A 13,088-nucleotide genomic window follows, 5' to 3' on the forward strand; every position below is an offset into this window, starting at 1 on the left:
TGGCTGCCATTCTTTATTTGTTTTCAGTCATAGCAGGATATGTAGGTAGGCATGTAGTACAATCGACAGCTGTTACAAATAACCATCCCACAATAGGGATGTGGGTAACTTCAAGGACCCCCAGATTACCCTTCACACCTCCCCCAGAACCCCCCTCCTCATTCGGCCCACTACCCAGTGTGATAAACCCAGACAGGCAAACAAACAAGAAAATAAATCTCACCCACACAAACAAGAATAATAATTACCCTAACAAACTTTTCTTTCTTTTTTTCTCTCCACAAAACAACATTGTGCCTATCTTTGCATCCTGATGTGTCCAGTATCAGCTGACCTCTCTCTCTGTCCCAGGTTACATTGGTGTGGTGAACAGGAGTCAGAAGGACATAGATGGGAAGAAGGACATCACAGCGGCTATGGCTGCAGAGAGGAAGTTCTTCCTGACCCATCCTGGATACAGACACCTGGCTGAACGCATGGGCACTCCCTACCTACAGAAAACACTCAACCAGGTGAGTCCCCTACCTACAGAAAACACTCAACCAGGTAAGTCCTCCTTTGTGTGTGTGTATGTGTATGTGTATGTGTATGGAGGGGACACAAATCCCTCAATCATCACCAAAGTGCATAGTAGGAATATTATTTTAGCGGTCACAATATGTATGTTTTCAGTTAATTTTTATAGCCTTCAGAGAAGTCTTCTACCAGATGAGCCATCCACATGACACATTTTGATGCTTTCGACGAGTTTATAATATCCACTAGAGATAAGGGAGTAGAACGGTAGTAGGCTGGTATGCTAGATCACTGTAATCTCTTCTGTCGCATGTCATAACCTACACTTATGACCTTGCCCTCTGCAGCAACTGACCAATCACATCCGGGACACTCTGCCAGGGCTGCGGGCCAAGCTGCAGAGCCAGCTGCTGTCTATAGAGAAGGAGGTGGAGGAGTACAAGAACTTCAGACCTGACGACCCCTCCCGCAAGACCAAGGCCCTGCTGCAGTAAGTAGAACACACAAGTACGCACGATGGCATGCACGCACACACACACAGACACACAAAAAAAGACTCCAGTCACCCAAGTCATAGACTGTTCTCTCTGCTACCAGACGCCAAGCGGTACCCGAGCGCCAAGTCTAGGTCCAAGAGGCTTCTAAACAGCTTTTACCCCCAAGCCATAAGACTGCTGAACAATTCATCAAATGGCTACCCAGACTATTTACATTGCCCCCCCCCCCCACCCCCTTTGTTTTTACACTGCTGCTACTCGCTGTTTATTATCTATGCATAGTCACTTTACAAATGACCTCGACTGACCTGTATATAGCCTCGTTGTTGTCATTTTTTTGTTGATGTCATTTTCTTATGTTACTTTTTGATATTATTTGATTTTTTACTTTATTTAGTAAATATTTTCTTAACTATATTTCTTGAACTGCATTGTTGGTTAAGGGCTTGCAAGTAAGCATTTCACAGTAAGGTGAAATGCTACACCTGTTGTATTCGGCTCATGTGACAAATAAAATTTGATTTGACACACACACACACGTCTAACTCCCTTATCCCTGTATCCTTTACTCTCCAGGATGGTGCAGCAGTTCTCAGTAGACTTTGAGAAGCGTATCGAGGGCTCTGGGGATCAGATCGACACAGCAGAGCTGTCAGGCGGAGCCAAGATCAACCGCATCTTCCACGAGCGCTTCCCCTTCGAGCTGGTCAAGGTGTGTGTACTGTAGTGTATGTGTGTGTGTCTCTTACCAGGGCCCCCGCGCTCCTAACTCTTGAGACAGACAGGGCTGTGGATCGACCCCAACCCAGAGACTTTATTATAATTATAATAATTATAATTCGTAGTAATTTTTTTACTTTTACCCTTTTTCTCCCCAATTTCATGATATCCAATTGGTAGTCTTGTCTCATCGCTGCAACTCCCCTACGGACTCGGCAGAGACGAAGGTCGAGAGTCGTGCGTCCCCCGAAACACGACCCCGCCAAGCCGCACTGCTTCTTGTCACAATGCGCGCTTAACCCGGGAAAGCCAGCCGCACCAATGTGTCGGTGGAAACAACGTTCTGCTGGCGATCCAAGTCAGATTGGAGGCGCCTGGCCCGCCACAAGGAGTCGCTAGAGCGCGATGGGACAAGGACATCCCGGCCGGCCAAACCCTCCCCTAACCTGGACAACGCTGGGCCAATTGTGCGCCACCTCATTGGTCTCCCGGTCACGGCCGGCTGTGACACAGCCTGGGATTGAATCTGGGTCTGTAGTTACGGCTCAAGCACTGCGATGCAGTGCCTTAGACCACTGCACCACTCGGGAGGCCCAACCCAGAGACTTTATGAGGAAAACATTCTTCCCTCCCTCCCTCCCTCCCTCCCTCCCTCCCTCCCTCCCTCCCTCCCTCCCTCCCTCCCTCCCTCCCTCCCTCCCTCCCTCCACAGTAAAACATTCTGTTTGGCCTTGGCCACAGGATCTGGGCCTGCTGGGGCCAGACTACAGTCTCAGTCGTTAAACATCGCACAGTCAGACTGTCTGTCATCATACACTCATGGTATAGCTGTGTCATATCAAATGATTAACAGAGGTGTCAGACTGAATGGAATAACTAAGCAGTGTTAGTACTTAGTCTGAAGGTTTGTTGTTGTTGTAAATGTGCTCCTGTGAAGAATATTCTGTTTGATGTTCAGAGCCACTCAATGGATACAAGGGACCTTCCATCTCTATCTCTGTGGTATCTGCTGTGCGTCGGAGGCGTGTGCTCACTATTTAACGCGCGTGTGTGTGTGTCCTTTCTGTGTCCGTACAGATGGAGTTTAACGAAAAGGAGCTTCGCAAGGAGATCAGCTACGCCATTAAGAACATCCACGGCATTAGGCAATGTCCTTCTTCCCCATCCCCCTCTCCCTCCCCCTGTCCTCGCCCGCCTGGGTCGCCTCTGTGGGCCTGGCCAACTCTAATCGCCGTCACCCATCTGATCACAAAGACCTCGAGACACACCGACCGCAGACATGCACCCAGCATGCTGTCGCATACTGATGTTATCAGAAACAGAAGTGGAGGGATTTGTGATTAGATCTGTGACCGCTGGTTGGATGGTATCTTTCTCTCGCTCCTTGCCCTGCCCCCTGTCCACCTGTCTGTATCTTGTATGTATGAGTGTCTGATATGCCAGATATGCCAGTTACGTGGGACCTAGCTCACTTTTTACCCGTCCCATGACAACGTCCTGTCTTTTACGTAGGTCCCAGAGTGATATAAATCAGAATCCGACAGTGACGTCATCGCTATTCAGGAAGTGAACCTGTTGAAGTGAACCTGTTGAAAGTCCCCTCGGTGTTTCTTCCTCGCACTCAACCTCCCACAGTGAAGCTAGAAGGAAGGCTTCAAGAACAGGGGATGGTTTGAGCCATGTAGCAGAATACATGATCCTGGTGACCTACTGCCAAGAAAACAAACTAACTTAAACTATGAACAATTATTTTTGCTTAGTGTATACAGTTTCCCTCAGAAAAGCTACAAAATCTAAATTTGCTTGAGCTTGGAACAGTATTGCTATTTGTCTGCATTTCCTTGTCACATTTCCTTTGTGAAAGCAAAATGGCTGCAAACCTGTTCTGACAATGAGGGTGAGCTCTACCCGGTCAGTGGTTCTGAAGGAGGGGGAATGGTGAATGGGAACCATTCAAGAGAATTGAGACACATTCATTATGTTGTAGTGGTATAGGGATTCCAATAGTAATGGCATCTGGATGAGTCATATGCTGTAATATGTGGGCAAAACTATTCACATACTTTATAGCAGGGTTATCCAACTGGCGACACAAATGATTTTATTTGCCCCCCCAAAGATGACTGAAAAGTTATCATACATTTTTGCTGGGTTGGGGGAGACATAAGAGACTGTAAAAACACCAGCAAATTAGATTTTTATTTAGGATACATGTTCCAAAGTACTCCCACACAAAAGAGAGGTATACTGTATGTGATCGTATACAAATGTAAGCGAGGTTTGAAATGGTTATGTTTTTCAAAATGTTATATCTGTTTGGGCTTCTTGCGGTCAATTTGCAGTGTACAAATAATTAGTAATTCTGTTCTGGCCCCCTGACCATCCGCTCAAGAAGACATCATCCCACAGCTGAATCTAGTTGATGATCCCTGCTGTATAGTAATAATCATAAAAGTTGTGTTCTTTAAGTTCAGTTGTGCTTTTATTGGCACCTTCAAACATATCAGCACATTTGAACGAGCTCAATATTTCCCCCAAACAATGATGTGATGATTTAGCTTCGTTTTTAATACTGGTTTTTGTTGAAATGTATTATCTGTCTTTATCTTGCTGTGCATGTTTCTTCTTTATGCTTTATGTGGAAGGGGTTTGGGAGGAGGAATTTATTTTCAATTAACACTATTCTCTCTGCCTGACCTCCTCCTCCTCTTCCTCCTTCTTTCTCTGTTTCCCTCTTTTTTGAACCTGTCGCTCCTTTTCTCTCTACCGGGCAGAACTGGCCTCTTCACCCCGGACATGGCCTTTGAGACCATTGTGAAAAGGCAGATCGGCAAGATCAAAGAGCCCTGCCAGAAATGTGTGGACATGGTCATTTCTGAGCTAGTCAATACCGTTAGGCAGTGTACTCAGAAGGTAAACGCACATGGTGGAGAGCGACACTATGGTTTCATCTCTCCCTCCCACCAAAACCTTCTGCTATGTCATCCCTGTTATCGTATCACCGCACCGCCTCGTTTTCCATACCCTGTTTTCCCGGGTTGGGACAGTAGGGGGCGTACTGGGGTAGTTGGGGTATTGTGAGGGACTGCCTGCCTACCGCTTTGGATGGGGTGGCTGGGCAGAGTGGCCATCGCATGGCCATGTTAGAGAACTGTGCTGGGTATAGAAGGGGTCTGGATGCTGCTGAGTTGCTGCTATGTGGCTACATGTCAAGGGTAGCAACTTTAGACACAGGAGTAAGGATGAAAATGATCAAATTAACATTCAGAATCAAATTAACGGTCAAATTAACACATCTCAAGATGTTTAAGTTCTGTTAAGTCACAGGTGACTGAGTTCCTTTTAGCAGTGGAAAAATCATTTTCAATGCCTTGAGTGTCACATCAAAGTGTCACTCCGCTGTTGTCCCTGGCAGCCATGTTGGTTGACCTCAGCATCCAGACTTCCTGCTTGTGAGACCGGAGGCTGTGCACCTGCAGCAGACAGGAGCCATGACAATGTGAAGATCTGGATGATTACCAAGGGCCAATGACAGCTTTAGAGGGCCCTTTAGGGCCACACTCAGCCAAAAGGGCCCCAGTGGTCTTAATACCAGTGGTCTGAATTCCACTGTGACCAGGCCATGTTATGGAATGTGGCCTGACCACAGTGGCTCTGGGACAGTGGAATAACAAATGCTGTGACCCTGCTCTGTGTGGTCAGCTGGGGGATAGATGGAGATAGGGAGAAGAGGACTAAGATTTGGGGTCAGGTAGAGAGGAAGAGCAAGGTGCTTCGTCTGGGGTGTTGGGTGCACAGCTACGGTCTGGCATGGCTCATAACTCAGAGCTGTTGGCCGGTGGAGTGGTGCAGGCTGTATTCTCTCTCTCTCTCTCTCTCTCTCTCTCTCTCTCTCTCTCTCTGGATGGAGGGATAGACCTCAGCGCTGGCCTCTTTAGAATGGCTTCAAGGGAAACCAAATGTCTCACTTGTCTTTTATTCCCTCTTTACTGTTTACCCACCTCCCCCTGACCTGTCACTATCCCCTCTTTTTCATCTGTCTCTCAATCTATCATCCCTCTTTTTTCCCTCCTTATACGTTCTCTCCTTCTCTGTGTGGCCCTCTTGTGTTATTCTTTCGCCTCTCTATCTCTCTCTCTGCTTTGACCTGCTCTCTATCCCTGTGGATTATCTTAGTTCTCTCTCTCTCTCTCTCTCTCTCTCTCTCTCTCTCTCTCTCTCTCTCTCTCTCTCTCTCTCTCTCTCTCTCTCTCTCTCTCTCTCTCTCTCTCTCTCTCTCTCTTTCTCTCTCTCTCTCTCTCTCTCTCTCTCTCTCTCTCTCTCTCTCTCTCTCTCTCTCTCTCTCTCTCTCTCTCTCTCTCTCTCTCTCTCTCACTCTCACTCGTCACCAACTCCTCTCTACAGGACGGGCCTGTTCACTCCTGACCTGGCCTTTGAAGCCATAGTGAAAAAGCAGATCCAAAAGCTGAAGGAACCCTCACTGAAGTGTATAGATATGGTAGTGAGCGAACTCACCTCCACCATACGAAAGTGTAGTGACAAGGTAACCAAGGAACCGAGCCACGTTCGGAGTCTGACTTGCGTCATTCTTAGAGGTAGGGATAGACCGATGGCTGGACTACAAAAAGGAAGCAAATGAGACAATTAAAATAATTTATCTATCTTAGATGAGCATAGTGGTTAGTGTTGTAGCTATATGCTTTCTGTTTGGTCGAATAAGAGGCAAATTATTTATGATAACCAGTTGATAGTTCTTTGAAGTTATGAGAATATTTTAGTTTTTTTTTTACTACTTATAAGGACAGATGCTGAGTGATACAAAAATGAGTCTAGCCATGGCCTATCTGTGTCTGATTGTATTTATTTAGTTTGACATACACTACCGGTCAAAAGTTTTAGAACACCTACTCATTCAAGGGGTTTTCTTTATTTTTGCTATTTTCTTAATTGTAGAATAATAGTGAAGACATCAAAACTATGAAATAACACAAATGGAATAATGTAGTAACCAAAAAAGTGTTAAACACTTTACCCCCCTACTTTGTCACAACACAACTGATTGGCTTAAATGCATTAAGGAAAGAAATTCCACAAATACATTTTTAAGAAGGCACACCTGTTGATTGAAATGCATTCCAGGTGACTACCTCATGAAGCTGGTTGAGAGAATGCCAAGAATGTGCAAAGCTGTCGTCAAGGCAAAGGGTGGCTATTTGAAGAATCTCAAATATAAAATATATTCTTATTTGTTTAACACGTTTTTGGTTACTACATGATTCCATATGTGTTATTTCATAGTTGTGATGTCTTCACTATTATTCTACAATGTAGAAAATAGTAAAAAGAAAAACCCTTGAATGAGTAGGTGTTCTAAAACTTTTGACCAGTAGTGTATACGTTCCCGTTATAGAATGCACAGTAAGCCACACAGCTAAGAAATCATTTCATAGTTTGTCTTTGTCAGTCAGTCTCTTCGTTCATACTCCTTATTCCACAGTTTTCTCTTCTCCTCCTCTCCATGGTGTGATATTAGTGTTTGAAGTTTATCTGAAAATGTGCCTGCCCCTCTTACATATTTGTTTCCAAATGACAAAGAACAAGACTCGGTGTTGGCTCTTAGCCAGCTACATAGCAGATTTAAATATTTTTTGTCTTCAAACATGCCATTCCATTTATGCAATGATGGTATCCTAAAAATGATGAATACTGTGTCTGACTCAGAAGACAGACTGCCATTTTTTCAAAGCAGAGTCAACTCACGCACCAGTGACAATATACAGTGACATTTATTTGCTGTGTACTGACTTTGTAAGCTTGGCAAATGCAAAAGACAGATGGTAGGTCACTTGCGGTCAAAAGACGAGTCCTTTCAACACATGAAAGCATTCAAACATGTATTGTCATGGTAAGCTAGATACAGAGCCTTCAGAAAGTATTCACACCCCTTGACTTTTTCCACTTTTTGTTGTGTTACAGCCTGAATTTAAAATTGATTCAATTTATATTTTGTGTCACTGATCTACATAATGTCAAAGTGGAATTATGTTTTTACAAATGTTTACAAATTAATTAAAAATGAGAAGCTGAAATGTAAATGTCTTGAGTAAATAAGTATTCAACCCTTTTGTTATGGCAAGCGTAAATAAGTTCAGGAGTAACAATGTGCATGGACTCACTTTGTGTGCAATAATAGCATTTCAAATAATTTTTAAATGACTACTCCATCTCTGTACCCACTTTGTAACACAACAAAATGTGGAAAAGTGTTGTGAATTCTTTCTGAATGCGCAGTATGTCGTTTATTTTCAATAGGAGACACCTAACTGTGCACACTACTATTGATTAAACGTCATCTTCTCTAGATGCGTGATACGGATAGCTTTCTGTCACACTTCACTATCTATCTCCTGTGTGCACTCAGGAATATGTTATGTAGTCAGTACAACCCCGGTGAACAATATGAATCGCTTTCACATTGATAGTCTGAATATAGTAGGACTGAGACTATGGATCATTCTGTGCTCACTTTTTTTTTTTTAGATGTGGCATCCAACACATTAGTCCAGCAGACTATCGGTCTATCCTTACTATGGTCTTACCATGATATTTAACTCCCATGTTGTTTTTTTGTCATTCTATTTCTATTCAAACAGTCGTTTTTCTTCTGTTTTGTTTTTGATTGGCCAAAATAGACAATTGATCTAATTGTCCCAAGTTTCCATCGTAACCAGCATTTGTGTGTTTTCTCCTCAGTGAGCAATACTGTATCTTTGTGACGTCCTCTCAGTCTCCGATTCTGTCATCTGATTGAGTTCCTCTAGTCGATTCTACTCACTTCCATCCCCGTGTCTGTCGATATGATTTGATCTGTTCTAGTAACTGGTGCTGTTGCAGGTGGTGCAGTTGTGTCTCAGCATCTCAACTAACAGCTCTACCCACAACATCTATCTCTCTCTGTTTCTCTCTCTTTCTCCCTCTCTTTATTGTCTTCTACATCTCTTATTGTCTTCTAACCTCTCACCGTCTTGTTTATTCTTCAAGCAAATTTTTGAAAAAATGTAAAAGAGCCCTCTTGGGGATTTTTTCAAGACCATAAAACAGAAAATCCACAAGAGGTCTTTCTGCCCTTTTCCACTCTCTCTCCTCGTCCTCCCCCCTGCTCCCCATGCATTGTGTGTGTGTGTTTGTGTGTAAAAATCTTCCTGGATGCTGCCCATACCCTGTTTGTATGAGTTATTATATATCGATGTACTTTTTACAATGCATCTCTGTCAAACAGAACATTCCTAACTGGCTGTGCTGCAACTATGTTGTGGACGTGAACGTTGCAATGCTTCTTTACAACGACACATTGGTTAATTGGTCTTCAAATTAAGACCCTACATCTGTATTAGTGATAGCCCGACATGGCATTATAGCACAGTATGTGAAATAGCCCTGCAATGGTTTCATCAAAGCTAAAGAACCAGTGTACAATAAGTCACCAGGACTTGTGTTTAGACGACAGTACAGAAGGAAGACACTAATACTGTTATATAATAGGCGTCAATGACATGGCTCTCTGTCTATACATATGAATAAGCCTTAAAGAGCTCAATGTCGCCTACTGTGTATTTGGGCCCATGCCAGGAAGTGATAAATCAAACGATAGAAGAGAAGGATCTCATTGATTCCAATGTGATCCTGTAACCTTGAACAGCCAACGCAAAGGATGCATTGTAACTTGCCAGACGTCAGCTTATTTTATTTCACTGTGATTTCAGTTGGCTTTCCTCCCTCCCACCAGACTCTGTGATTCAGTTGGCTTTCCTCCCAACAGACTCTGTGATTCAGTTGGCTTTCCTCCCAACAGACTCTGTCATTCAGTTGGCTTTCCTCCCAACAGACTCTGTGATTCAGTTGGCTTTCCTCCCAACAGACTCTGTGATTCAGTTGGCTTTCCTCCCAACAGACTCTGTGATTCAGTTGGCTTTCCTCCCAACAGACTCTGTGATTCAGTTGGCTTTCCTCCCACCAGACTCTGTGATTCAGTTGGCTTTCCTCCCAACAGACTCTGTGATTCAGTTGGCTTTCCTCCCACCAGACTCTGTGATTCAGTTGGCTTTCCTCCCACCAGACTCAGTGATTCAGTTGTGTGTCTGCTGTATTGGTGTGTTTACAAAGAACACATGGAAAAAGGCCGTAGTGTGCCAGGAAAATAATGTGTTATTGGGGAGAAGACTATTTGTTGGGCAGAAGACTGTTTAGTGTTTTATGGCAGTAATACAGACTTTGCACTATTCATTTACTTGTAATTTGATTAACCCCTTGTGGAAAGATGGACACACTAAGAAAAGCCAATATTAACAGTGATTAACTTACATTGTTGTGACTAGGGCAGTGCTGTGCTCTTGTTGTGCGTGCACTGTATGTTTTTGTGCTGTTAGTGCTTGAGTGTGTGTGTTTGGCTGTGTTGGCTGTGTTGGCTGTGCTTTATGTCTGGTCCGTGTCTGAACTGTGCCTCCCTACCCACACGGTGTGCCCTGTGCTGTCCTGTACCCACAGCTGGCTCAGTACCCCATGCTGAGGGAGGAGATGGACAAGATTGTCACCCAGCATATCCGAGACCGCGAGAGTCGCACCAAGGACCAGGTGACACGCACACACACACACACACACATGCACACGCACACGCACACCCACGCACACGCGCACACACACACACACACGCACACACGCACACGCACACACGCGCACGCGCACGCACACACACACTCACACTCACACTGTCTCACACACACGCACACTCAAACACGTGCACACTCACACTCTTTCTTTCTCTCTCACACACACACATGCACACACGCACACACACACTATTTTCACTGGCGTAGTGCAGTTTCTCTGGACCACTGCAAAGTTTGGAGTTTGGGCCCCGTCCTAAAAAAGCGACTACTACCAGGTAGAATGGACAACACAAACACTTCACTTACAACACGTGGAGATTAAAAAGGAGGGTTGCTGTCAAAATGATTTGTTTAAAAAAGTAATACAATTTAGAGATGGGTGTGAGATGACGAGCGGGTGGGCCCCAGGAGCCTGCGGGGGTTTCCACTAGACCAGTGACTATCTTCCCAATTCAAACTCTTATGTTTAATCCTAACTCTAATAACTCCTGATGTGTGTCCCTCCATCTAGGTGATGCTGCTGATTGACATTGAGCTGGCCTACATGAACACCAACCATGAGGACTTCATTGGCTTTGCCAAGTGAGCGTCGCCCTCTTGACCGCTTTCCTTATACAGTCGATTAGAACAGATAACCCAGTATAGACACAGTACAGTCTGTGAACTCTGACCTACCCTGATGTACTAATGATTCCTGTGTTTAGGTGTGTGTACCAATCTAACCTATGATTATGTTTACCCCTGTAGTGCTCAGCAGAGGAGCAGCCAGGTGGCCCAGAAGAAGCAACCTGGCAACAAGGTACTATAGGCACAGGACAGCACCTACAGATAGTCTTACAGTACATTCACTATGATTTTTGTTCTGATGGGCTGTTCAGAAAGCATTGTAATGGCCCAAGATGCAAGGTTCTAGGTAGAGTGGCAACATTCTGGATAACTTTCAATAACTTTCAACTTCCAAAAATCCTGGTTGGAGGATTCCTGGAATCATGAAGAAATAAGCAGGAAATCAGGAAATCTCCAACCTGGATTCCAGGAAACCCAGAGAATTTATTGAAAGTTCCAAGAATTTTGCAACCCTAGTCCTAGGCCCATGTTGAGCTATTCCCAAACCAGATTATGGCTCCAAGTGAGTGCAGTTTTGAGTGAGTTTGTATTACTTCTCCATTTGTTCTCTAATAAATTCTACTGTTCCTTGGCTTTGTTATTCGTTAGTAGTGCTGTGTGTTAGTTGTGTTGTGTTCCCACACTATCTCTGTTTTCCTCTGTTTCTTCTGAGTGATTTCTCTTTCTGTTGTCTTTTTTTCTTCACCTCTATTGCTACACCTGTTCTGCTTTAGCAGGATGAAATCATGGTGAGTAGAGAGTGTGTGTGTTAGTGCGGGTGCGTGCTTGCGTATGCGTGTTTCTTTGGGAGTGTGTTAGTATGTGTGTGCGTTAGAATGTGTGTGTGGTTCTGTGTTTGTTAGAATGTGTGTGTGTGGTAAGAGCTTCTCATTACTGTAGATGGACAGGTGGCTAGGGAGCTCTCTGGGGCTTCTTTCCTCAGCTCCCTCCCTCCTCCAGGCAGTGCTCCCATCCAAAACAATAGAAAAGTACCCAGCTAGTGCTGCTCATCTCCCATTAGAAGCCAGCATGAGAGGAAAAATAGCACACCCCACAGTACACCCCCCCCCCCCCCCCCCCCCCCCCCGACATAGACAGAACACAGAGGGGTCGAGACCAGATAGACCTTCCCGTTGCATAATGCTTATGTGTAGACGTCTCTCTCTCCCATAGAAACAACACCATTTGGAGACGTCACATTTCAAAGCTTGTTGCCGAACAGTCGAGCCTCCTTTTCCTTGGTCGTGTGATCGCTCGACGCTCCCTTAGCCTTGCCTGACGACTCAAACTGAATTCTTCCGCTTCTCTATGTTCCCTAACGTTACATACTTCAGTCTGAGACTGCCATCGTTGACATCCATTTGTGGTGACGTAAAATGAGGGATGTTGTACAAAACAAAGCCGTCAGCGATTGGATCATCTCTAACCAATCAGAGTACTAAATTGGTTAGAGATGTGTTCTGGCTCTGGCCCAACCCATTGGTGTTTTGGGACCAATCAGAAAGGCTAGAATGTGTTTGCGTTCTAGAAATCGTCAGGAGGTACTCAGATCCAGACTCATTGTGGAGAAGAACCTAAGGTCCGTGGGCGTGGCGTAGTGTTTGACCGGAGAAAGGAGTTTGGATAGCCAGTCAACCCCTAGCCTTAGTTTTTGGCCGGAGAAAGGAGTTTGGATAGCCAGTCAACCCCTAGCCTTAGTGTTTGGCCGGAGAAAGGAGTTTGGATAGCCAGTCAACCCCTAGCCTTAGTGTTTGGCCGGAGAAAGGAGTTTGGATAGCCAGTCAACCCCTAGCCTTAGTGTTTGACCGGAGAAAGGAGTTTGGATAGCCAGTCAACCCCTAGCCTTAGTGTTTGACCGGAGAAAGGAGTTTGGATAGCCAGTCAACCCCTAGCCTTAGTGTTTGACCGGAGAAAGGAGTTTGGATAGCCAGTCAACCCCTAGCCTTAGTGTTTGACCGGAGAAAGGAGTTTGGATAGCCAGTCAACCCCTAGCCTTAGTGTTTGACCGGAGAAAGGAGTTTGGATAGCCAGTCAACCCCTAGCCTTAGTGTTTGACCGGAGAAAGGAGTTTGGATAGCCAGTC

The 13,088-nt window shown here is 44.9% G+C and overlaps 1 protein-coding gene across 11 annotated transcripts in view; it reads left to right on the plus strand.

The window, feature by feature from the left end:
• LOC139552299 (dynamin-1-like) overlaps positions 1 to 13,088 on the plus strand; it is an 82,351-nt gene that overhangs the window by 25,158 nt on the left and 44,105 nt on the right. For 8 of the 11 annotated variants that reach the window (XR_011670409.1, XR_011670408.1, XM_071363902.1 and 5 more), the window contains exons 6-14: positions 352 to 512; positions 864 to 1,006; positions 1,590 to 1,725; positions 2,811 to 2,878; positions 4,508 to 4,646; positions 10,278 to 10,364; positions 10,911 to 10,981; positions 11,147 to 11,198; positions 11,740 to 11,754. Coding sequence is in view for 9 of the 11 variants with exons in the window: in XM_071363902.1 (XP_071220003.1) it covers positions 352 to 512; positions 864 to 1,006; positions 1,590 to 1,725; positions 2,811 to 2,878; positions 4,508 to 4,646; positions 10,278 to 10,364; positions 10,911 to 10,981; positions 11,147 to 11,198; positions 11,740 to 11,754 (872 nt within the window). In the remaining 2 variants the exon portion in view is untranslated. The remainder of the gene's footprint in view (positions 1 to 351; positions 513 to 863; positions 1,007 to 1,589; positions 1,726 to 2,810; positions 2,879 to 4,507; positions 4,647 to 10,277; positions 10,365 to 10,910; positions 10,982 to 11,146; positions 11,199 to 11,739; positions 11,755 to 13,088) is intronic. The other 3 variants (XM_071363907.1, XM_071363901.1, XM_071363906.1) reach the window with 2 other exon arrangements.

This window comes from Salvelinus alpinus, chromosome 24 (genome assembly GCF_045679555.1).
Source record: "Salvelinus alpinus chromosome 24, SLU_Salpinus.1, whole genome shotgun sequence".
NCBI lineage: Eukaryota > Metazoa > Chordata > Actinopteri > Salmoniformes > Salmonidae > Salvelinus > Salvelinus alpinus.